We start from the raw sequence: 23107 nt of genomic DNA, 5'->3' as shown, positions 1-23107 counted from the left end.
AGCGCCGCTCCCTACACTGTAAATCACGTCATCGACTTAGGCCTCGGAAGGGAGGAGGCCGCGCGCCTTCCCGGATAACGGCTGCTCGGGACCATAGAGGAGAGTCTTCCGAAGAGCATAGAGCTACAACTCCTGGAAGCTTTGAGAGCCATTTTGGTCGAGGGCAAAGAGTACTTATTTATAGATCATTAATATATTGTATCGTCAAAAACGGTTTTAGCTACATTTAAGTCAACTCTTTATGAAATATTCACCTTTTAAAAGAGGCAAACCAACAAAGAGCGCATTTTCTCCTCCCCCTCGCCCAGGGCAGGTCAGGAACAGTAAGTTATATGGCTCATTTTTTGTTACTTGTCTACTTGTGTTTTTAAGCCCAGAAGAGAGTAACTGCAAAGCAACCCAGGCTCAGGTTCAAATAAGCAAGCAATTCAGACCGTACGATGTTTACTTGGACCTATCCCATTAATTTTAATACCATTTTGGGGGGCGGGGGGAGATTGGGCTCATAGCTTTCTGTATTTTTCTACGAAGCAGCTGGGCTAAGAAAATGTTTTGCCCCTATGAAGGCTATCAACATTGCACTCTTACCCAACAGGACACAGATGGCTCCTTCCTTTGGCTTTCATGATACATTGTGGTGGGGATTTATTTCACACACTTCCTCATTACCACTGCAACTAAGCATCTTTACTGAGAAGCCCCATTGTGCTCTGTAGGCTTTACTCTTCACTAAATTGGCCACATCAGTTCACTGGCTTTTAAGATGGCAATCTTGTTTTTAAAAGGAGTATCAAACCATTAATTAGCATTTAGGTAAACTAGCACTGTATCTCTAAAAGATGCCTAGAAGTAAAGTTATGCTAAACATAATCTCGTCACTATGCTGGCAGAGGAAACACTGAGCAAACATCAAGTCACATAATTTCAGTAGAAATCACCCCTGCCTTCTTGAAGACATCTTCTGAAAACTGTTTATAGACAGGCCTTCATATTTTTTTCCTTTGTGACCAACCAGTATTTACTGATGTTTTTAATGATGCCTTTGGTGGTTTTATCTTGTATGTTGCACGCCACCTTGTCAACACTTATGAGAATGCAGCTTATAAATTCTTCAGTGGATAAACAAATAAAACTATTTCTTAGCCATATATCAATAGTTCCTTGTGGTAAACCTCCCAAAGCTTCTCCTTTGTGCTTTCAAAAATTCACTCACGTTTTTCCATCTCTACCCCTTAAAATAATTTCCCTCCCAAACCATTTTCAGTGCCTTGAGCCACGTCACTACCTACCCCATGCTGGTAACACACCTGTGTAGCGATGAATAATGAGACACTGACAAGGCAAGAGAAGTGAATTTAAATAAATTCTTTTTTTGCCTTTATTTTCAGGGGAATCCAGAGAAATTAAAAACCATGTGAAGAAATTAAAAACCAGAGCATTAAATCAGAGAGAAAAAGAGAGAGAGCAAGAGAGAAAAAGAGAGGTGAGGCGTTAGCCCCACTGAGACAATTTGAGCTATAACAGCAAAGGGAGGGAGGTAGGCAGGTGGCAGAGCTTCCCCTTTCAAGATGCTTGGGCTTCTCCAGTCTTCAAGGGGGGTGGGGTGGGCATCCTGCCTCTCCCCATGTCCCCCTCATGTCTTAGCGGTGCTTCCCCTGGGAATTATTGAAGTTAACCCTTCCCATCAAAGGTGTCTGTGTAGACCGTCACTCTGCTAGGATCTAGATGGAAAAAGAAAGAGTGATGGCAACAGGAACAATGCCTTGAAGGGAGATGTGCCACAGATAATGTGTATACATGTATACATACATACATACATACATACACACCCCTGCCCGAAATCCCACTCTCCCTACTATCCTCAGTGGTTGGCCACAGAACAGACCCTTCGTTAATCTGCTCTTTTGTGATTTGGTTTAATTGTTTAAGGCAGCTCCACATCCAACATCAGATAGTTGTGGATTTCAGCAGCTCTACTTTCCTATCTTCCATCACATGACTTCACAAGGTCCAGTTTATTCACCTCCCCATACTGCACAGAACCAATCACCCCAGTTTTTCAGATAGCATCTACCTGCTCCTGCCTGCTACTACATGAATAGAAAACCTGCCTGGCTGCCTGGCTCATGGGCCTAGGCTGGCAGTGGCACTTGTCTTCAGTGTCACTGACTCGAGTTCTCCAGGCAATGATGTGGGGTCAGAAACATTTTCAAAGTGTAATTTGAAACTTGTGTTAGATGATCAAAAGTCAGCACCTCCTACCAGTTATGTCTTCAAAGCTATGGAGCACATGCACTCAAACACATCTAGGACACAACATTAAAAAGCAAACCACGAAAAGACACAGTATTAAAATGTAGAATCAGTGCCCTCAGCTTCTGAAAGCAATCCTCACAAAAGGCTGGATTTTTTCAAAATACGAGTGGTCAGATTAAATTTGTGGCTTTTGTTTGTTTTTTACATGTGTGGTACAGTAGAGAGGGAGACAACTGAATATATGGCAAGGATTGGAAAGTATGAATTACACACCCACAATTCTTAGAGTCACATCCCTGTCCTAGGACTCTGCTCCCCTCCACTTCACATTGTTGTACATTACTGCAAATCTTAATACCCCCTTTAACATGAAGCTATCCAGCCCACTGTTGAGCCCCAAAGGTCATATTTATGAAGCCACTGATTTAGGCCCAGGCACCTCCATTTGCTTACCTTGACTGTGTAGCTCCCATATATGTCTCCACTCTGTATTAGAAGGGGGGGAAAGGGAAAAGGCAAATTAGAAGAAGCCAAGCACTGTTTGTAAATAAGCCCCAGTGCCCTAAGACCCTCCAACACAGCTGAAGCTGCTGACTTCTCAAGACAATGCCCCGAAAGTTCAGCCACACTGAGAAAAGTTGGGGTCTCAGTGCACTGAAGGTCACATGTCCATCCAAACCTTTCCCCAAGCTACATAAAACAGGATGTGGGAATCTGTGCTCTCTGGAGCAATGCTTAAAATTATGAGGGAGCTAAATGATATCCATCTATAACTACCTCTTTAGCCCAACCAGGGCCTCTCTTTAGCCTTCTAAAAACAATAGCTGACAAAGTAATCAGAAAAGGTAGGGATAAGCTGTATGATCATCTTCTACCCAAAGTAATTAATGCCCTAGTCTGTGGAGCAAATGTAAACTATAGTAGAATTCAACCTCAGAGCAGTGAAAAGATTGTCCTTTATTTCTTCTAACAGCCAATACTACCCAACACCTCTCCACTTTCATGAACTGCAAATGTTCTTTGTGCTGTGTGACTGCACATTCACTCACCATCTTCACAAACATCCCTAGCTTTCCAAATGAAGCATTTCCTTGTGTCCTCCATCCCTTCTCTCTTGACTATGTTCAGCTACCTATGGGACAGCTCCCAAGCCTCAACACACATGCTTTGGTTCTCCTCCCTTTCCCTCATGCCCAATGACGCACTGGGCTCCTTCCAGCACCTTACCGTCCAGATGGTAATTTTTTGCAGCCTGCCAGTCGCTAACTTCCATTTTCTCCCAGGATGCTCCGGCATCTGCATCTCGTTCATCCACGTCTGGTGCCGTCCCGCCACCCCCTCCATGCCCAGCCCCCGGCTCGTTGATAAAGGAGAGGCCCCACTCATTCTGAAAGATGGCTCCCAGGTGCTGTCGCCGACTGCTGTCAGATGGCGGGGGGCTACTTGGGGGTGGCGCCAAGACACAGTTGGGGAGGCTATTGGTGGTGCGGACGGCTGAGGCAGGAACATGGCAGGCTTTCCCCGGTTGATCCAGGTTCTCTTTCAGCTTGCTGGCATAAGAGATCTTGGGGATGATCCGGGCACTGCTGCTATCGACAGGGAAAGCGGGAAGTGGCCGGAAGAGCGACCATGTTTCCTTCCCAGAATCCTCGTTGGCTGTGTTGGCGGCATTAGATGTGGCGGCAGGCTTCTCACTGGCTTTGACGGTGCTGCCTCGTTCGGATTCGGGAGACGACGACGGGGAGGGTGGGTCGGAATAGCCACGGCGCCGGTGCTGCCACCGCCCGTTGGAGATGCTCTCAGGAGCACAGTGGTGGCCGTTTGTGCTAGGTCCCCATTCCTTGCGGTCTGAGGGGCTGCCTCGGTAGGTCTTGCGGTATGCTGTAGCATGGAAGGGGCGGGCATGGTAAAAGCGATGAGGGTAGCGGTGGGGATGGTGGGCAACAGGAGGGTCCCGCTCAGACAACTGGAGGTTGCGGATGTTGAGGCTGTTGGAAGGGCTCAGGGGAACACTGGGTTCGTCAGCTATCTCAGAGGGAGCAGTATACCCGTTGGACTCCCAGGCACCTGAAGAGGAAGAAGAGAAAGGATGAAGACCGTGCCTGTCTCACGTCCCTTTGTCACCCTCTCACACCTAGAATGTAAGCACCTCAGAGCAGCAACCCCATGTTTTATTTCGGCAGGTAGGGAGCTTATGTTAACTCTTGTCAAGTGCACCATCAACAAAAATGGTGCCTCAACGCAGTTCATTCCAACCCTCCCAAAATACCAGACTGCTCAGTTACTGTTTGGAGTTTTGGTAAGAAAGTTGGGGGATTAAAAGGTGCTTAAATATGATATCTAAATATTTGAACATGTTTCTGGTTTTCATTTATCTGGAATGCAGACATATTCACCTCTCTCAGTTTGGGGGTCAACAGGTCATACATAAGGCAGAAAGCCCGTGGGGTTAAAATACCCTTGAGGTCGTTTATCTGGGGTGTGCAGGTGGCAAATATCTTCACATCACTTAAGTGATTTCAAAACCCCTCTCCGTGCTGCTAACTCAGTCAATTCCAAAACAGTGATCTTTAGTCAATAAAATGGGGGGGGATTCCTCTTCTGATATTTATTAATGAATTATAAACTCTAAGACAAGTACAGTGGTGCCCCGCAAGACGAAATTAATTCGTTCCGCAATTTTTGCCTTCTAGCGAATTTTTCTTCTTGCGAAGCACGGTTTAAACGGTTTAACAAAGTCGCAAGACGTTTTCGTCTTGCGAAGCAAGCCCATAGGGGAATTCGTCTTGCGAGGCAAATCGCGAATGAAAAAAACTTTCGTCTAGCGAGTTTTTTGTCTTGTGAGGCATTCGTCTTGCGGGGCACCACTGTACAAGGAACCTTTTGCCCTCCAGAAACTGCTGAACCACATTTTGCATCTTTATGGCCATACTGACAGGGGCTGACGGAAGTTGTAGTTCAGCAACATCAGGAGATCATATGAAAATACCACTTCGGAGGTTGGTTTAGCCCACTCCCCGCTTTTCTGGTTATTTAGCATTCAAAACATGCTGTCTTCAAGTTTCCAAGCTTCTCTACATTGTGATTAGCAAAGGGGGGGGATGGAACCAGAGGTGTTCATGCTGAAGAACTCAAACCTATGAGATCCCTTCTCTCAAGCCCTAACCAATTTCAGGTTCCTCAAACCCTTTCCCAATAATTCTAGGATCCCTTCCTGTAAGCCACTGAGCTCTGGCCTTGCTGCCCAGAGAATTAAAGAGTCCTCGTTTTCCCATCTGTAGGCCTTCATTCCTCTCCTAAGTATACCCCAGGAGTGTAACAGGAGGAGGAAAGGGATATGAAGAACATGCTACTTTTTCCACATGGGTATCTAGTAAAGAAGCACGGTGGCAGATAATCACTTCTCCACATCTTTTCAACAGGGAAGAGAAGATGGGGAGCATAGAGGGTGGGCATTCAGGGCTCTAGGTTCTCAGGATGAATGTATCTCACCCAGCACTGAGGTGCAGCCACCTCTGGAACAGAAAAACATGCAGAAAAAGCATGACAGAAAGGAAAAGGGGAAAGCCCAATCCCAGTTCAGTACAACACACCTTCTCTGGAGACCTGGCTTGGCCTGTAGCCCAGCTCTGCTCCACCCCCTGCGTGACAGAAAGAAGGTTTTATTTTCAACATTTAGATGCATTAAGGACAGCTAGAACTTAGATGCATGCTACAAAAGGCAGTTAATCATACCGGAGCCACTGAATTAATAGCCAAATAGTACCCACCCCAGTAAGGAAAAGGAAACAAACTCTGGGAAGGGAGTGCGATCCAGTAAGTTGAGATTTACCAGGTAAGGGGCAAGTCTGCATGATTCTGTGGAGATGCAGCAGCTGATGGTTTAGGGTAGGATTCCCAACATGGGCTGTCTGAATCTTTTTTTGGGGGGGGAGCAGGAAACTTAGCTTGGGGGATGGGGGTTCACAGCTCCACAAATCAGATAGACACTATAGGGCTGAGGTAAAGGAAATTGAAATAAGGATGCGCTCTAGTGGTGAAAAAAGCTTGCTTGTCCCAGGAGTTCAGTTTAGGATTAAATGGATAACAGATGCATGCAAGGAGTTTGGGGTGTGTGTGAATGGATTGATAAGGGCAAGGATCAGCTGAGGTCGTTGGGAACTAAAGGAAATGTTTCAAAATGCTAAGCACCAACACCAAAGCTCTGGGTGCTCAAGAAGCTGGGTTTTGAGTAGCCAGTCTTGAGTAGGCGGGGGTGAAGGTTGGGGAACCTGTGGCTCTCCAGATGTTGCTGGGCTACAACTTCCATCATCCCTGACCAATGGTCATGCTGGCTTAGCTCTCATGGGAGTTGGAGTCCAACATCTTCTGGAGGACCAGAGGTGACTTCGTAGAAGTGACTTCGTAGAAGATAAAATACTGGATGCAGTTTAAGTTACCTGTCCGGATGCGGTTGCTGAGGTTGTGGCATTTTTCCTTCTTTCCACCGAGGAGACGCAGCTCCTCCTCTGGGTTGCGATTTTCATCCATTCCCAGCTCCTCCTTCTGCATGGCCTCTGACTGTGTGTGATGCAGATCTCAACAGCAATAGAGCTTCAAGGATGTGGAAGGTATTCCTAAACCCCAGAGTCCTGACTACAGCCTTGCTCTCGGCCTCCTTTTCAAGCAAAACACCACAGCGTGCCCAGCGATTCTACTCTTCCTCTGTTTCCCTGCACTGCAAATTAGTAGCCTGTGCCTGAAAGCTATTCACTCTCTTGCAGCCGCAAAAGTCACCTCAGTGGCAGAGAAAGTTGCCAGGTACCCCGCAGAGCTCCCCAACTTCTGAAATGCTACAGCAGCTTAAAGAACCAAAGGAAACTACTTCTATTTGTACCTACACTCCTTTCCACCTCTGCAGCTTGGGCTTCAACACCCTACGCTGTATACAAACACCTGTATAAAACTTCGGGAGGAAGTTGCCCCCTCGTTTTCCGTTTTAGCTGTCTGTCTGCCCTACGGTACCCCACCCACCCCAGTTAGCGCTTCCCGGCTGAAAAACCAACCAACCCAAGGAGCCAGCCCCAAACGCGGCACCTCCCTACAACCGTAACAGAAGCTTTCTTCCTTACGAGCGGCAAAAAAAGCTTTTTCCCTTGCTTACACCCCCACACTCGAGGCGACTCCCACCCACCCCGCAACCTTTGCTAACAGCTTTGCTTCCCGGTAGTCTTTGCTTTTTTTTATTAAAAAAACCCCCACCAGCCCAGATCTACCGCCCCCGCTTTTGGGGTCGCAAACTTCCTCCGCAGTCTTTCCCAACCTTTTCGGCCTCGCTTTCCCGGTTCCGTCAATTGGGGCCCTTGTTTCGTCAGAGCTCAGATAACTCTAGGCCCAGCCTGACGCTCTCAAAATCACAGCCAGGAACCCTCCGCCTGAAGGGGGATCCTTTTTCCTTTTTTTAAATTTAAAAAAAGAGAACCTCCCCAGGAAGGCCCTAACTCAAGGAGCCCCGTCGCTTCCGCCCCAAGCCCCGGCTGCCCGCTTTGCCTCTGGCCGGCTGCCCCCCAACTACAAGGCGGCCCCCCCGCGCTCCAGCCCCGCTCTCCTCCCTTCAGCTTCCTCAGGCCCAGGCGATTCAGCCAAGCCCGCCCGGCACATTCACCCAGCCAGCCCCCGCCACGTGACCGGTTTCCCCCTTTGGCCTCCTCTGGTCACCTGATCCTCAAAGCGCCGTAGCTTCCGGGGAGGTAACCGTGCCGCGTGACCCGCCCTCTGTCATGTGATCGCTTCGTCTATCACGTGACTAGAGGGAGTTTCTTTTTCCCCTCCCCCCTCTTCTTTGCTTCTTCACTTTGACCCGCCCCTTTCTTTCGTACAATTGGGGTGGTTGCGTTTTTCTTGTGGAGTTTAAAAGCACCGTGTGCTTTCCCACCCCACCGCCGTATAATTTTATATATTTTCTCATATATAGGCTGCTCCCCGTGCCGCCCTCGAAGAACATTATGGAAAGGGTGAGACCGACTTGGCCCCATCCATAAACCAAAGTGAGTAACAGCCACAGGACTCTTGCTTCGGCCCCGCTCAGTCCTAGGAATAACAGCGGTAAGGATTTCGCAACTAAAGCTGCAAACCCTGCCATGTCTGCTCAGAAGTAAGCGCCATTAAATTCAGTGGGGCTTACTCCCAAGTCAGGATCGCAGCCCTCATGCTCCCCACCTTCCAATCTCGTTTCCTTTTGTCAGGTGTTTTAGATTGTAAAGGAGGGGACCATATTACTCATTACTGTAAACTGCTTTCGGCTGAAGGGTAGGGTAAAAATACTTTAAATAGCATCATAAATAATATACTTGGTGGTGGCTCACATAGAGCTTAGTGGGGCTTGCTTTTATATATAAAAAATATGTAGAGATTGTTTGCAGATTGATTGTAAACTACAGTGTACACATAAGGGTTAAAAGTTTATCATCACTTAACTGCAACACTAGGTGTTTCATGTTTAAATAATATAGTAATACAAAAAGAACTGCAGATACTGTGCAGCACTACTAGAGTAGGCATTGGGTCATTTTGTAAATTTCTGTTTTTTTATACTGTTGGGCAATTGCTATTAACAAAGCTAAGCACAGCCTAATTGCAGCTGAGAGAAGACTAATTTACAGCATAGTAATCTAAGGTTTGTTAACTTCATTCCCTCAAGGCCAATATGGTTTTGCTACTTTAACCCTTGACAACTGGAAAGGTGTAGATCATTGTTAAGGATTAAGTTTTTGTATCATAGCTGTTTATATTTGGAAGAATCAACCACAAAGGGAAGGAAGCTACATAAGATGTTCTGGCACAGGAGGATGCAGAGTTAAAATGCAGAAACTAGTGTAAGGCTCAGCTGCCTATTAGATTGAGATACATTGTAAACAGTGGGTTCTGCTCTGAATGGGCAAAAGCCTTTGTGATCCTAGTATGAGATCTATACTAGCAACGTACCTCTGCCTGACTCTTCTTCCCTGGGTACGAGACGAGATAGGAAACTACCAAGATATGGAAGCAGGAATACCAAGTTACCAAAATATGGTTTCTTAAAATTAAAACACTCATCCAGCCACTACATTGTAGCCCCTCAAGCCTGCTCAGCCCTTCTGCTTCTTCTCCAAGGCCCCAGTTACAGCAGCAGCTGCCATCAACTAGTATGAATCAAGGCATACTATTATAGAAAGACAGGCATACTATAATGTTCTCCAATTAAATACCAGCAGTCTGGATAATGTCAGTAGATCTTCCATTTCCTCTGGCCTGAGGCACTCAACATACAGATCCCCTTCCCCATAAGCATCTCTCTTCACAAAATCCAAGGCATCCACCAGACTGCTGAAACGCTCTCCATTGCTACAATACAGAAGGGGAGAATTGGAGAAAACCTGCACCCACCTTAAATTTTAGGTTCCTAAAATGCAAGCCACAGGCAGCAGATGAACAGAGAAGCTGCACAAGTGTTAACAAGGTAAGATTTCACACATGTGCTGCCAACTATGCCAAAAACTCCTTCCTCTTTAGCAACTGTAATTGTCCAATAAACACAACCCTCTAGAGGTTAGAAAAAAGAATGATCCAACTCACTAAAGTCACTAATATTCTTTGGGAAATGTGCCTGTCTAGGCATGGAAAAGCCCTGGAGATACAGGTCCTTATCCAGTTAAAACACACACACCAGGAAACTTCCCCATTTTTAAGCAGGTACCTTTATTACAATAATTTAATAGAAAAAAAAACATTTTTAAAATAAATTATGCAAATACAAAAAAATTACAATAATTAATTCAAGAAAGTTACCTCCTCCAGGGAGGGGAGGATATAGAGATGGGAAAAGAAGAATGGAGGAAAATAATACCTTCTCTCCAGTAAAGTTACCTGCACCAGTCTGCATTTACAGAATGCAATTTCACCGTCCCTCTCCATCCACCACCATCCAAACCCTGTTCCATGAGACAGGTGACTGAAAGGGCTGTTGAAATGTCCCATATTACACTTTGCTGAAGTTTGTATGAAGCGGCATACCATTCCCTGTGGCAGGATGGGGAAATGGTGGCCCTTCAGTTATGGATGGACTACAACTCCCATCAAACCAGATCACTGGCCATGATGGCTGAGGCTGATGGGAGTTGGTAGGTCAATGTATTCTGGAGGACCCCCGATTCCCCCTCTGCCCAACCTTATGGAAAACAAGGGGGTGAAGGCATTCCAGGGGCAGAGTGCAAGTGCTCAAATTCTGCAGGAAGAAGTAAGACTTCTGTACCTACACAGATCTATGTCTGAAAGGAGTCACCTGACCATGTTCCGCTGTTCTGTAATGGTGTGTAGATGCCTATGAAGTGTGGGACTGAAGCATCTAACATATTTTGATATAAGTCGTACCTGTAAGTGGGACAGAATAGTTTGGATGGAATCAGGGTCCAGGTCACACAACACTTAAGGAGACAGTCAAACTGTGTTTTTGACCCAGACAAAAAAATTTAAAATAGCAGCTGTTATCTGACTGACATCTTTCCCAGAAGGACAATAAGTAATAAGAACCAATTTCATGACTGTAACCTCCTGCTCTAATGCAAAGGTTAAAGGTGCCAAGTTTGTATGCATGAATTTTTTAAGTGGCTGATTAACACTGGATTTAATCTCCTTTGCTCACAGGAGGCTAAATGTAGTGGAAATTATTCCAGAAAAAAAAGACACTAATAAATATGTTGTATAATCCCAGTTATGTCAATGCCATTATCAAAAATTTTAAATGGAGTGTAGCCAGTTTTTGTCTGAACAATTTATGCATTATCTTAAATCCAGGCAGTTTCTTCAACAGAGAAGTTAAAAGTAGGCGAACAGAAACCAAGGGTGGGTTGGGGGTTGACCAATAAAAAAACAACTATGTACCATAAAGTGAAGGGCAGAAGACTCCAGAATGGAGAGATCAAAGTTGGTAAATATGTAAGAACTGACACACCCCTGTCTAGGTAGCACCTCGTCTGTGACCTTTGAAAGAGGCCAATAACAGTGTTACAAAATGGAAGTCACCAGAGGCCCAGTATTAAGCTGAGATGGAATGTAGGCTCCCTTGATTCATATGCTTTGCTCACATATAGCTCTCTCAGTTATTATGTTGGTGTTCCATGGATCCTAAGTTTAGAGGACAGTTAAGAGTCAGTCTGTCTCAGGTTGGAAATGTTCAGGGTCAAGAGGTTTTGAATAAAGGACCACAAACCAGGTTTCAGTGGTGTCTTGCAGATTATGAGACAGGTGGGGTGGTGAGGGGAAGTGGGAAGTCGGGTGTTTAAGACTGAAGCATTAGGGGAAATTAACAGCTGGAAAGAGCATGCCAGTAAAATGAAGGGGCAGACCAAGAGGTCAATTGTCACAATAAAAAGGAGGGCTTAATAAAGTCAAGGGATAGCAAGAGGGCAGAAAAGCAGCCCAGAGGGGGAGAGAGGTTAGAAAAGGATGCAAACATCAATGAGAAGACCTTGAGGTGAAAGATCAAAAGGAGAAAACAGGTCCTCCTTTGGCACTAAATGGATGGAGTAATGAGGACATTGCGAGCGAGGCGGGATTAGTCTTTGAAAACAGCTTGGTGACCGTGAGGACGTTCGTCATGCATGATGTGCCTACGGACATGTATGCGCCGGACACGGTGCTCCCGCCCATCTTCGTCGTCACCTGCACGGAGGGGGCCTCCACCCCCACCTGCCACCCCACCTGTTGCCTCCAGGAGGGCCTTGTCTGGCACTCGTGGCGTCTCGTAGATCAGGATGTTCAGGGTTTCCTCAAAGATCCGTGCCTCTGGGAACTCCACCTGTGCACATGGGGGCAGCAAAGCAAGAGCATACTGAGCAACACCAGTTCTGTCCACAGTGTGGTGCAAGTGTTTGGTTTCAAAATGGAATCCTGGGTTCAAATCCTTGCTTGGGGAACTTGAGCTTTACAGTTTTTCCCAGTTTAACTTAATTCACATAGTGCAAGGCTAAAACTCAACAGCTGCTTTGAACTCCTTGATGCATAAAAATGTAAGCAGAGCTGCAGTTTCGCTAGGTGGGAAGAACTGGAACTGGGAGAGTTGAGCTGAAGTAGCACTTCATCCAGAGAGTCATTTGAGTGGCCTAGGGGGAAACCTCTTCTTCCTCTCAGGTTCTGTTCTCCCATGTATGGGTCCACTCCCTTCCCCAAATGCCACCAGAGGGCTACCTAAGGACCACCATGCCCTGAAGGAAGGAGAGTCCTCGCTTTCAAAAAGCTTTCTTCCCTGTGGCTCTCTCTTTATTGCCTTATAATATAGTTTTAATTCATATTGTTTTTTCTAAGAAAATATGTGATGTTTGCCTGAAAAGCAGTACACACAGGTTCTGCGATCCACACGCTTGCTATCCAAAAATTCACTTATCAGCACATAAAGGACATTCACTTATCCAAACAGCCAACTTCCTTACTTCTTTGTTTGTTTCTGCTTTGCTGGTTGGCAGTAGCCATTTTCGGGCAGACACCACGGAGAGAGGGAGGGAAGGAGCAAGATCAGACATATTGGAGAGCAGGTACAATTTATCCTGAAGGGGAAAGCTCATATCTGAAGCTCAGGGGTCTGCACATTACCTTGGTCTGCTTCTTCTCGGTGGCATACACAATGGAGGTGCAGCAGACTTCAGCAATCTTGCGGCCCTGCCCATAAAACGACCAGCAGCAGATTTCATCCCCAAGAACATCTTTGATGAAGAGTACTCGGCCATTGAACCGCAGAGCCAGCTTGTCAAACAGTTCGATATTCTTCAGCAAGTTGTCATCAGAGTTACTGGAGGGGAGGGAAAGGGAGAAATGGTGATATCCCTTAAGACACCTCTATTACCCAGGAGGTGGAAGTCAAGAATGGGCGACATAGGAGTCAAGAAACAATACCGTTATGCCCAATTCTAGCAGTTGGGTGTGTGTGTTGCATCTTACCTTGTATATGAATACTTGTTATTACTTCGGTTATGCAGCAATTTCACCACAGGCTAAGAAAGAAGGAAAAGAAGGATAAATATGGTGGAAACTATCTTTTTAACCTGCATAGGAGAAGCTGTCACTTTTGCCATTGGACGAGCTACAGTGATTTCATGAAATGTTCATATATGTTCTAACTTCTGGTATGTGTGTGCTCACATCAGGCCCATTTTATGCTGTGTCAACAATATGGAAGGTGCTAAATTATTTCCATGTGTTAAACTGTGTCACACAGCAAGTCTTTATGACTTGAATGGGTCATGAGACTGGAGTTCCAATCTACGTTTTATAGTAGGCAGCGCTTGATCTTAACTAGAAGGCTAAGAAGCTTTGCAACTTAGGACCTTCACTAAAGGGGGCAGATGCCATCTGCACTCATAAGTATCACCTCACTGGCCCGAAACAAGCAAGAAGACATCTAAGTCAAGCAGTCTAAAATGGCGCAAATCTACACGATCTTCTTGGACTTGAACCTTATGTGACTTCACAGCCTCTTTACCTTGGAACAGCTTGAGATGATCTGCTGCTCCTCCTTGGGAGAGGTCACCATGGGGATATGGCAGAGGGGGTCATAGGCCTCACTCTTTTGCTAGGCAGAAAAAGATACATACAAATATATTACAACCTTATTAGACGCCCTAGAACATGCCACATATTATTAACATACCACACTTATGTACTGCCTTTCTACCAGTGCACTCATGGACGTTTATAAATTAAAACAAATGACATACAGTTTATTTAACACATTAACAAAGTAAGGGTGGAAGGATGGGGAGGAAGAAGAAAAATATGCAAACTGGGGAATCAGTTTTTAGATAATGTTGCATGATGGTTACAACCACCAGATGGAACAATCACTGCGGGAGACAGTTCTGAGAGGGAGAGGCCAAGTAGCAGGTCGTCCAAATCAGGCTAAGGCAAGTGGGCCTTGCTAACTCACCTCTTCGTCTCCCCAGTTCCTTCAAACTGCTTGAGGCTCAGAGGAGTCTGCCTGCCTCCTAACTGCTCAGCAGGTGACCAGCTCACCTGCAGGGCAAGCTGACAGTCCTCAACCAAGCCTTGGATCAAGTAGTACCGGGCCTCAGATAGCACTTCCTCCAGCTCCCGCTGGGATTCAGGGAGAGACACAGAGCCATCGCGCAAGTAGTTCAGGATTGTTCCAAAATGGCGCCCACTTCGGTCAATCAAGATCCAGCCTGGAAATGAAGAACAGAATTTTAGTCTCTGAACAAAAGGTCTTTGGGGGGCAGAAGCAGAGACCAGGAGAGAAGGATCTCTTGCACATAAAATTAAAAGTAGCTCTGTTCTGGAGAACACTTTAAAACATTTAGAGGGAAATCCAAACATGTCTTTGTATATAATTTTGCTAATGAATTTGTATACCGCTCTATACCCGCCGGTCTCAGGGCAGTTCACAGGATAAAATCATGATATAGAAACACAGAATACATAATCAAAAATAAAAGCAGTAGCAACTCAATAACCCCACCTACACATTTTAAAGGGGCACTGAATGTCAGTCAACTAAAGGCCTGGTTAAAAAGCAACGTTTCTGCCTGGCACCTAAAGGTATATAATGAAGGCAACAGGCAAACCTCCTTGGGGAGAGCATTTCACAAATGGGGAGCCACTGCAGAAAAGGCCTGCTCTCGCGTTGCCAGACCTCTCGTGGAGGAGGCACACCAAGAAGGACCTCAGAGGATGATCTCAGGGTCTAGGTAGGTTCATATGGAAGGAGATGGTCCTCGAGGTACAGTGGTACCTTGAGTTACATACGCTTCAGGTTACAGACTCTGCTAACCCAGAAATAGTACTTCGGGTTAAGAACTTTGCTTCAGGATGAGAACAGAAATCATGTGGCAGCAGCGGGAGGCCCCATTAGCTAAAGTGGTGCTTCAGGTTAAGAACAGACCTCCGGAACGAATTAAGTACTTAACCCGAGGTACCACTGTATTTAGGATAGGTCCTTGAGGAAATTTAGGATATTTTATCTCACAAGCAAAATGTAAGCATCTAGCTGTAACAGATCCTTGATACCAAGTTATCAAACATTGTCTTTGACTAGAAAGCTGCTCATATTTTTTTAAAAATATGAACCTGAATTTCCCCCCTGGGGTTCACTGTTCATACTATCAAAAGCAGGTGTGAGGTAGTTCTGACGATTTCTTTGCTTGTGCAAAGAAGTCATATAGAATGGCAGATTTCTGTCACCTCCAATGTGCCACACTTATTGCTAACTAGTTCCTATTACATCATTTATATTCTTGACTGAATTTTCATGCTATTTTTTAATATCACTTTGATTGATCTATTACATGCATTGCACTTTTCCTGTATATTTCTTTTGTAATATGCAGTAGTGCTGTTCACGGCTTTGGGGGGGCTTTTGGTCCAAAAAGTATTAAAGTTTATTTATTTTAGTATACCATATAATCTCAGCTGAGCTGGAAACCTGGATTGGGAGAAGGGTTGAGTGGGGAGACAGACTGTGTGATGCCTGGACACTTACCTTCACTATCTGTGAGCACCTCCATCCTGCCACTGAACATAGCCTTGAGCATGGTATCTTGCTTGGTGAGGGTTTGCACTGTGGTGTAATGCAGAGACCCTCCCACGTTCAGCTTGACATACTTGCTGCTGGGGTTAAGGGGTTTGAGATCAAAGGTCACACCGGCTACCCCTCCACCGCCATCCCGTCGCTGCTGGATTGGGACTAGCGGGGCACAATTCTCCAGGGGTGGGACCTGGTCTGCCGTGGCCTCAGCTGACATAACCACCTGCAGAAACAGAAATTGAGCAGGGAGGCCTTCCCAAACCACATTACCTGCAAAGGGGCTTGGATTAGATGGAGAAGGGCAGAGTTTTCCAAACTGTGTGTCACAACACGTTAGTGTGTCAGCTACAGTGTGTAGGAATGTCGCACAAATGCTCCCCTGCACTCCTCTTCGGGCTGGAATGGGTTGGTTTAACCTCCAATTTGCTAGTAAAACTGAATTACTGTACCATGAAATGATGCGTGTCCAAAAAGTGTGCCACCAACTTGAAAAGTTTGGAAAGTTCTGGAGTAGGGCCTAAGAAGCCTTTTGTCTCAACCACCCACCCCTTGCACACACTTCTAGCTTTCATAGCAAAGCGCAGCCTCCATTGATCAGATACTCACCAGATGTTTTGGACTACAACTTACATCAGGGGCATCCGCTCCTTGGACTAGTGGGAGTAGCCTAGTTTATGTTTACTATGTTTTTATATACCGTATTTTTCGTCCCATAGGACGCACCTAGTTTTTTTGGGGGGGAAATAAAGGGGGGGAAATTCCTTTATTTCCCCCCCCAAAGCAGGTCGGGGAAACCGAACCAGGTCGAGGAACAGCAGGATGGCGGCGCTGCGCCTCCCTGCTGTCCCCCGAGCTTGTGGGGCTGGCCCATGTCTGCCCGGTGCGAGGGATGCGCTGCTTCAGGGTGCCCTGCCCGCCGGGTGGCAGGCTGCTATCCGCAGCGTGGGGAGCCCTGCAGGGAACTCCTGCAAGGCTCCCCACGCTGCGGATGTCTGCCTGGCGCGGGGGGCACTCTGCTTCAGGGCGCCCCGCCCGCCGGGCGGCAGGCTGCTATCCGCAGCGTGGGGAGCCCTGCGGGGAACTCCTGCAAGGCTCCCCACGCTGTGGATGTCTTCCTGAAGCCTGGAGGGCGAGAGGGGTCGGTGCGCACCGACCCCTCTCGCTCTCCAAGCTTCAGCAAAAGCCTGCATTCACCCCATAGGACGCACCCAGATTTCCCCTTCATTTTTGGAGGGGAAAAAGTGCGTCCTATAGGGCGAAAAATACGGTATGCTGCAAGCTACCCAGAGTGGCTGGGGAAACCCAGCCAGATGAGCAGAGTTTAAATAATAAAATTATTATTATTATTATTATTATTATTATTATTATTATTATTATTATTACTACTACTACTACTATTAGTGCAACAACCCTGTAAGGCTGACCAGTATTGTTATCCCCACACTACTAGTTGCGAGGTATGTGCAGGGCCTCATAGAACTTAGAATCATAGAGTTGGAAAGGGCCACAAGGGTCATCTAGTCCAATCCCCTGCAATGCTGGAATCTTAACTGTTCCCTATGAAAAATGTCACTGCAGGCCACTGACTCACATCAATAGCCCCATTAGCTGGGGCTAATGGGAGTGGTAGTCCAGAACATATGGAGGGTGCCAGGTTGGGGAAGGGTGCTCTGCACAATATTGTAAAACGTTTAGGCCAGTTTCAGACCCACCTGTCTCACTGCTGTTTGACACATACCTCTCCCCACACTACCACCACACACTATCTTCCCATCCCATTCTTGCCCATTTCTTGTCAACTCTCTGGGAAGAAACTAGATCATTTGCGGCTTCATTACAGTTGAGGCTCAGTTGGTGGAAATCAAGGGAAGACTCTTCTTTGTCCCTACCCCTCTCTTACAGCATTTCATCATAGAGCAAAAACCTTCCTGTTTAGGCAGGCACTTACTTTATCAGATGAATAATTATTTAACTAATGCTTGTTTTGTTATTTTTTGGGGAGTTGGGGAGATTTATTGTATTTAGTTGTGGTTCTAGTTGTTAGCCACCCTAAAAGGTGCATGGGCATTAGAAGGGCAGGGTGCTGGTTTGTAAATGAAAATATATAAACCAAACATCTGACCAAACTGCGGGAGGCAGTGGAAGACAGGAGTGCCTGGCGTGCTCTGGTCCAGGGGGTCACGAAGAGTCGGACACGACTAAACAACAATAAACCAAACCAGCTCCGTGTCCTGAGTCACGTCGGCAGAAAACAACAGGAGTGTGTGTGTCCCGTGTTTTGCACTCCTCTTTTTGCCCCTCGGGCTCTTATTTCCGCCTCCTGCCTGCCCCACTCCAGCCACCCTCACTCAGCACCTTCCTCGCTCCTCAGCACTGATTTGCCGGCGATCTTCCTGCCAGCCCACCCGCAACCTCTCTTCCCATTTATTGCTGCCTGGGCTGCTTCCATTTTGCTGGCTGCCCTGCGGGGCCTTCAGGGCCTGAGCAGACGAAGCCAATGAAGAGGTGCTGGACGGGCCTCTTCCTAAGCCTGGCTCGTCTCCGTTTGGGCCTTTTCCCCTCAGTCCCCCTCCGTCCCCGGAGGCCTGCAACCCCGGGCCCCTCCGCCGCCCCCAGCCACTCACCTCCCGAGGGAGAGCGGGGTGGGCTCAGCCCAGGCGCCTCCCCTTCAGCCCCGCCCGGACTCAGGGCCCAACGGCCGGCCAAGACGCCTAAGCCCGGGAGCAAGGGGGCGCGGGGACAGCGACTGCGCATGCACTTCGGAGCCCTCGCTCGCAACTCTGGTCGCTTCGCCTGGCACTTAGCCTCTACATCCGGGTACCCGCTCGCATTGAGCAAGACACAGAGGCCGGGACGGTGCTTCTCTACCAGGGGGCGGAGGAGCAGAAGTGCGCCTGCGCTAGAAGGCGAGCCGTTGGGGCTGAGAGGAAACAAATGCTCGAGGAAGCAAGGAGGGAGGGCGCTGAGTTTGCGCATGCGCATACAAGCAACCGTGAACCGCACTGAGCGTTTGGTTTACGCGGAAAGGTGGCCCACGCGCCTCGGAAGATGCGCCGTGCTGTCTTTTGCGCACGCGCGCTACTGGGGGGAAAATCCGTTAACTAGAGCGCAGTAACTGGAGCATGCGCCGTTCTTCCAGCCGGGGCAGCTAAAGCGCCTTATATCGGCTTGTTTGCGCCGGTAGCGTCGCAGGGGCTGAAGGCAGGCACTCTAGCTGAGATTCCTGCATTGCAGGGGTTGGACTAGATGACCCTCAGATCCCTTCCAGCTCTATGATTCTACACGCCCCTCCAGCAATTCCCATGGCTTGGTCCATCTTCACATCTTTCCCTCTTGAAGGGGTATGTTTCTTAGCTAAAGGGTAAAGGGACCCCTGACCATTAGGTCCAGTCGTGGCCGACTCTGGGGTTGCGGTGCTCATCTCGCTTTATTGGCCGAGGGAGCCGGCGTACAGCTTCCGGGTCATGTGGCCAGCATGACTAAGCCGCTTCTGGCGAACCAGAGCAGCGCACAGAAACGCCGTTTACCTTCTTTGCCAGAGCAGTACCTATTTATATACTTGCACTTTGACGTGCTTTCGAACTGCTAGGTGCGCAGGAGCAGAGACTGAGCAATGGGAGCTCACCCCATCGCAGGGATTCGAACCGCCGACCTTCTGATCGGCAAGTCCTAGGCTCTGTGGTTTAACCCACAACGCCACCCGCGTGCCTTAAAATATTCATAAACTGCACTTTCGGAACGTGAGTGTGTGTAAGCGAAGACAGAGGCTTCAGCAATGCAAATAGAAAAGCTTCAATAGCATATCCATAAACAAAATGGAAGTTCCTAAGGCCCATCCAAACACCTCCCCCCAGTCTTCTGTTGGCAAGGAGTCCCACAGGGCAGTGTTAGCTCACACTAAAGGCTCAGTGCCCTGGTGAAGGCCAACCCCAGGGGCATGGGCAACTGCCACATGGTATGCTGCCATCTCTGGCAATCACTTGTAATCGGGTAAGATTGACTTCCATGAACAGTCTTGACAGTGAGTCAGTAAGTGATCATGGAGGCCGATTCTGGATCCACCCATCCTTCCACAGTGAGGACGTTTCCAGGTGGGAGTTGATCACAGTGAGGGTTTGCCAAACTTTGCTGCCATATGTAGGACAATAAACAGCATCCTGCCCCACAACTCTTAATGAGGCTCTGGCCTATTTTGTTTGCAGTTGTTGCCCTGTTCAAGACGAAGCAAGAAGTATTCATGTGGTAAATATAAACACCCCAGATTGATCAGACTTTCCCCTTGGCAGGGGCACCATTGAGACTCCCAGTGTGTGTTTATGTGTGGAGGGGTTGCCAGAAAGGGTCTTTTGACTCCTGTGAAATAAAGCCTAGTTTTGCCCCTACCCTTCGGCATTTGCGGCCTTTCTAGGCTTCAGCAGTCAGGTAAGGTTTTATAAATGCTTTGTGCTTTCTCTCTCTCAAAGCTTCAATTTTCAGAGTCAAGTAATATTTTTGTACCTCCCTATTGCTGCTGCTGATCTTTTCTGATTTTTTAAAAAACAAATTTTTATTGTTTTTAAACAAATACAATTACCCAGCAGTACATCTTATCCAGCAGTACAGCTAATGGTGTTTGTTCTATCCATTGTCTCTAGACATACACTTACACATTCAATATTCAAACATTAATGTAACTTCTCCACTGAGACTACCGAGCAGTTGGTATAAGGAGATCTTGATTTTGGTCATTAACATGACATTTTTTAATCTTTTGTCACTCATCATTTAACACTTTTGTTCTCATCAACTTCGGGTCACATGTATTTGCTCTGAAACGAATTCAAGAGTAAGCACCTTTGGGGTCAAAGCCATAATTGTGTTGAGAGCACCTGCATGAAACTGAGTGGCCAAATAGATTTATTGAGAAACTAAGGAAATTGCTCAAGGCTCTTGTAAACCCAGATGCCCACAGGGGAGAGTGCCAGGGAAACAAATCCTGCAGTGAGCCTCTGCAGGAGGAAGGCTTTCTCCTTTCAGTTGGCGTGAGGATCAATTAAGGCACTCCTGGCAAAGACAAAGCAGTAATGCATAGTCACAGTTGCTTATTGCATCTCTGCCTCTGTCAGCACTCTGCATTTGCCTCCCAGTGAGATAGGATGTTGCAAACAGTACCTCATGCAAAAACATGATGTGCTGGGCTGAGCATTCCACCCCGCTAGAAGTAAACTGTTACAGCTGGGTCTGCCCCCATCATTCAGCTCTGGGAAGATAAACCCTCATCCAACAGATGTTTGAGAATCACTGGCTTAAAAAAAAAAAAGCTTAAAGTCATCACACAAGTTTTAAGACCAGAACTTCTGACCACTTACAGTGGAACAAGAATCTTAATCTGTGTCAACCACTGTGCTGTGGAATTCCCACCTGACAGGTGTCTAGCACCTTTACTATACAGCTTTCAGCAGATGCTAAAGACACCTTGGCATCTTAGATGTGTGTTTTTAGGACCCCACCCCTGCCAGATTTGAAGTTATATTATGAAGCATCCTGCCTCTGCTGGTTGTGGGAATGGATCTTGTTAAAAAACACAGAATCATTAGATCTGGAGGGTCATAATAGATTTGGGTGGCATGCGTATTTGTGGTATGATAAAACAAAAGTACATAAAGGATTCCTGAACCATTTGATAAGAAAATCAATCTATGAGGTATGGGATAGGTACAAGAATCTACAGTCATACCTCGGGTTGCGAACACTGCAAGTTGCACGTTTTTGTGTTACAGACCGCGCCAGACCCGGAAGTACCAGAATGGGTTTCAGCGCATGCACAGAAGCACTAAATTGCGCTATGCACAGAAGCGCCAAATCGCGTCACACATGTGCTCAGACGCAGTGCTGCGGGTTGCGATCATGCCTCCCGCACGGATCACGTTCGCAACCCGAAGTATGACTGCATTAGAACAAAGAACACCATGGTGGCTCTTTCCATTAGAAGCAATTTCAGTTAAAAAAGTAAATATGAGAGGCAAGTGGGTCACCTATTAAGATTTGTTAAAAGAGACATGAGACCAATTAAAATTGAAAAAAATTGAGAATATGAGAGAACGGTTAACGGATTGGTTACAGTATCACCAATTAAATGTTTTTAAAGTTGACAAAAAAAAAGGTTTTGATACAATGAGATTGAGGTTTGAAACAGATCTGTTCGAAAATAATGTGAAAGTGCTATCAAAAATGTACAAATTACTTTTAGAATGGCATACAAAAGATGAAGAAGTTAAGGCAGTGATGCTACATTGGGCTAGAGACTTTGGATATAATATCCAACTTTCATCCTGGGAAAAGTTATGGAAAGAGGAAATAAAATTTACTGCATACTGTTCATTGAAAGAAAATTATAGGAGAATGATGTATCGTTGATATCTAACAGGGAGTAAAATTGCTAAAATGTACAAAACAAGTTCTAAACTGTGTTGGAAATGTAAAGAAAAAGAGGGCACTTTTGTGGTGGACATGTACATTGGTAAAGGCTTTCTGGGAAATGAAATACAGTGGTGCCCCGCAAGACGAATGCCTCACAAGACGAAAAACTCACTAGACGAAAGGGTTTTCCGTTTTTGCATTGCTTCGCTAGACGAATTTCCCTATGGGCTTGCTTCGCAAGACGAAAACGCCTTGTGCTTTTTTTTTAAAAGCCACTTGAAGAGGCGCAGTTGCGACGGACCATGCTTCGCAAGACGAAAAACATCGCAAGACGAAAAGACTCGCAGAACGAATTCTTTTCTTCTTGCGAGGCACCACTGTATAGTATAATGAGTTAAAGAAAATGTTTACGAATACATTTGTTAAAAAACGAGAAGCCTTCTTATTAGGCATTGTAGGTGAAGAGTTTCCAAGATAAAAGATTTTTATGTTTGCAACAAGAATGCTGCTAGCCCAGAGATGGAAGGAAGAAGTATCAACAAAAGAAGAATGGCAGATTAAATTGATGCAGTATGCAGAAATGGCGAAACTGACTGGGAAGATCTGAAACCAGGAAGATCAAGTCTTTTCTAAAGACTGGAGTAAGTTTGTAAACAGTTAAAATCTTTGGCAGGGATGTGAAGACATTTGTAATGTGGAATTGTTTTAATGGTAATTATGGTTATATAATAGATAGATAAGGGTAAAAGATGTAGTCAATTTAATCTTAAAGATGGAACCCATGGAGGGAGGTCTAAGGGTTCAAAAGAACTCTGCATTTTAGTGTTTGGAAATTATTTAAAAAATAAAATAAACTGCTTTTAATACAGACATTTAATTGTTGGGAGCCTGATGGCAAAGAGT

General features: G+C 46.3%; 2 protein-coding genes and 1 long non-coding RNA gene across 4 annotated transcripts; 1 reads left to right on the top strand and 2 right to left on the bottom strand.

Annotated features, from left to right (window-relative positions):
• Positions 1–1350: 1350 nt before the first annotated feature.
• LOC310690395 (uncharacterized protein) lies at positions 1351–7950 on the bottom strand. 2 transcript variants are annotated; one of them, XM_083469222.1, is made up of 5 exons: positions 6696–7936; positions 5850–5897; positions 3484–4323; positions 2710–2742; positions 1351–1721 (listed from the first exon to the last, which is right to left on the bottom strand). In XM_083469222.1, the coding sequence occupies exons 1-5, from the start codon at positions 6805–6807 to the stop codon at positions 1672–1674; spliced, it is 1083 nt and encodes a 360-aa protein (XP_083325348.1). In that variant the 5' UTR covers positions 6808–7936; the 3' UTR covers positions 1351–1671. The 2 variants fall into 2 exon arrangements, with proteins under 2 accessions (XP_083325348.1, XP_083325349.1); XM_083469223.1 differs by lacking the exon at positions 5850–5897 and having other exon boundaries at positions 6696–7950.
• A 2003-nt stretch (positions 7951–9953) lies between these two features.
• Positions 9954–18824, bottom strand: KCTD13 (potassium channel tetramerization domain containing 13). The gene is made up of 7 exons (XM_083472141.1): positions 18430–18824; positions 15761–16028; positions 14278–14447; positions 13748–13837; positions 13207–13259; positions 12862–13057; positions 9954–12070 (listed from the first exon to the last, which is right to left on the bottom strand). Exons 2-7 carry the CDS (start codon positions 16020–16022, stop codon positions 11828–11830), a joined length of 1014 nt encoding a protein of 337 aa, XP_083328267.1. The 5' UTR covers positions 16023–16028; positions 18430–18824; the 3' UTR covers positions 9954–11827.
• A 41-nt stretch (positions 18825–18865) lies between these two features.
• LOC310691887 lies at positions 18866–23076 on the top strand. The gene is made up of 3 exons (XR_014518597.1): positions 18866–19146; positions 20008–22332; positions 22590–23076. It is a non-coding gene; the product is annotated as an uncharacterized lncRNA (long non-coding RNA).
• Positions 23077–23107: the final 31 nt, after the last annotated feature.

Source organism: Podarcis liolepis (assembly GCF_965112155.1).
Source record: "Podarcis liolepis genome assembly, chromosome: 13".
NCBI lineage: Eukaryota > Metazoa > Chordata > Lepidosauria > Squamata > Lacertidae > Podarcis > Podarcis liolepis.
The sequence above is the reverse complement of the archived record's forward strand: the minus strand, read 5'-3'. Positions and strand labels throughout refer to the sequence as shown.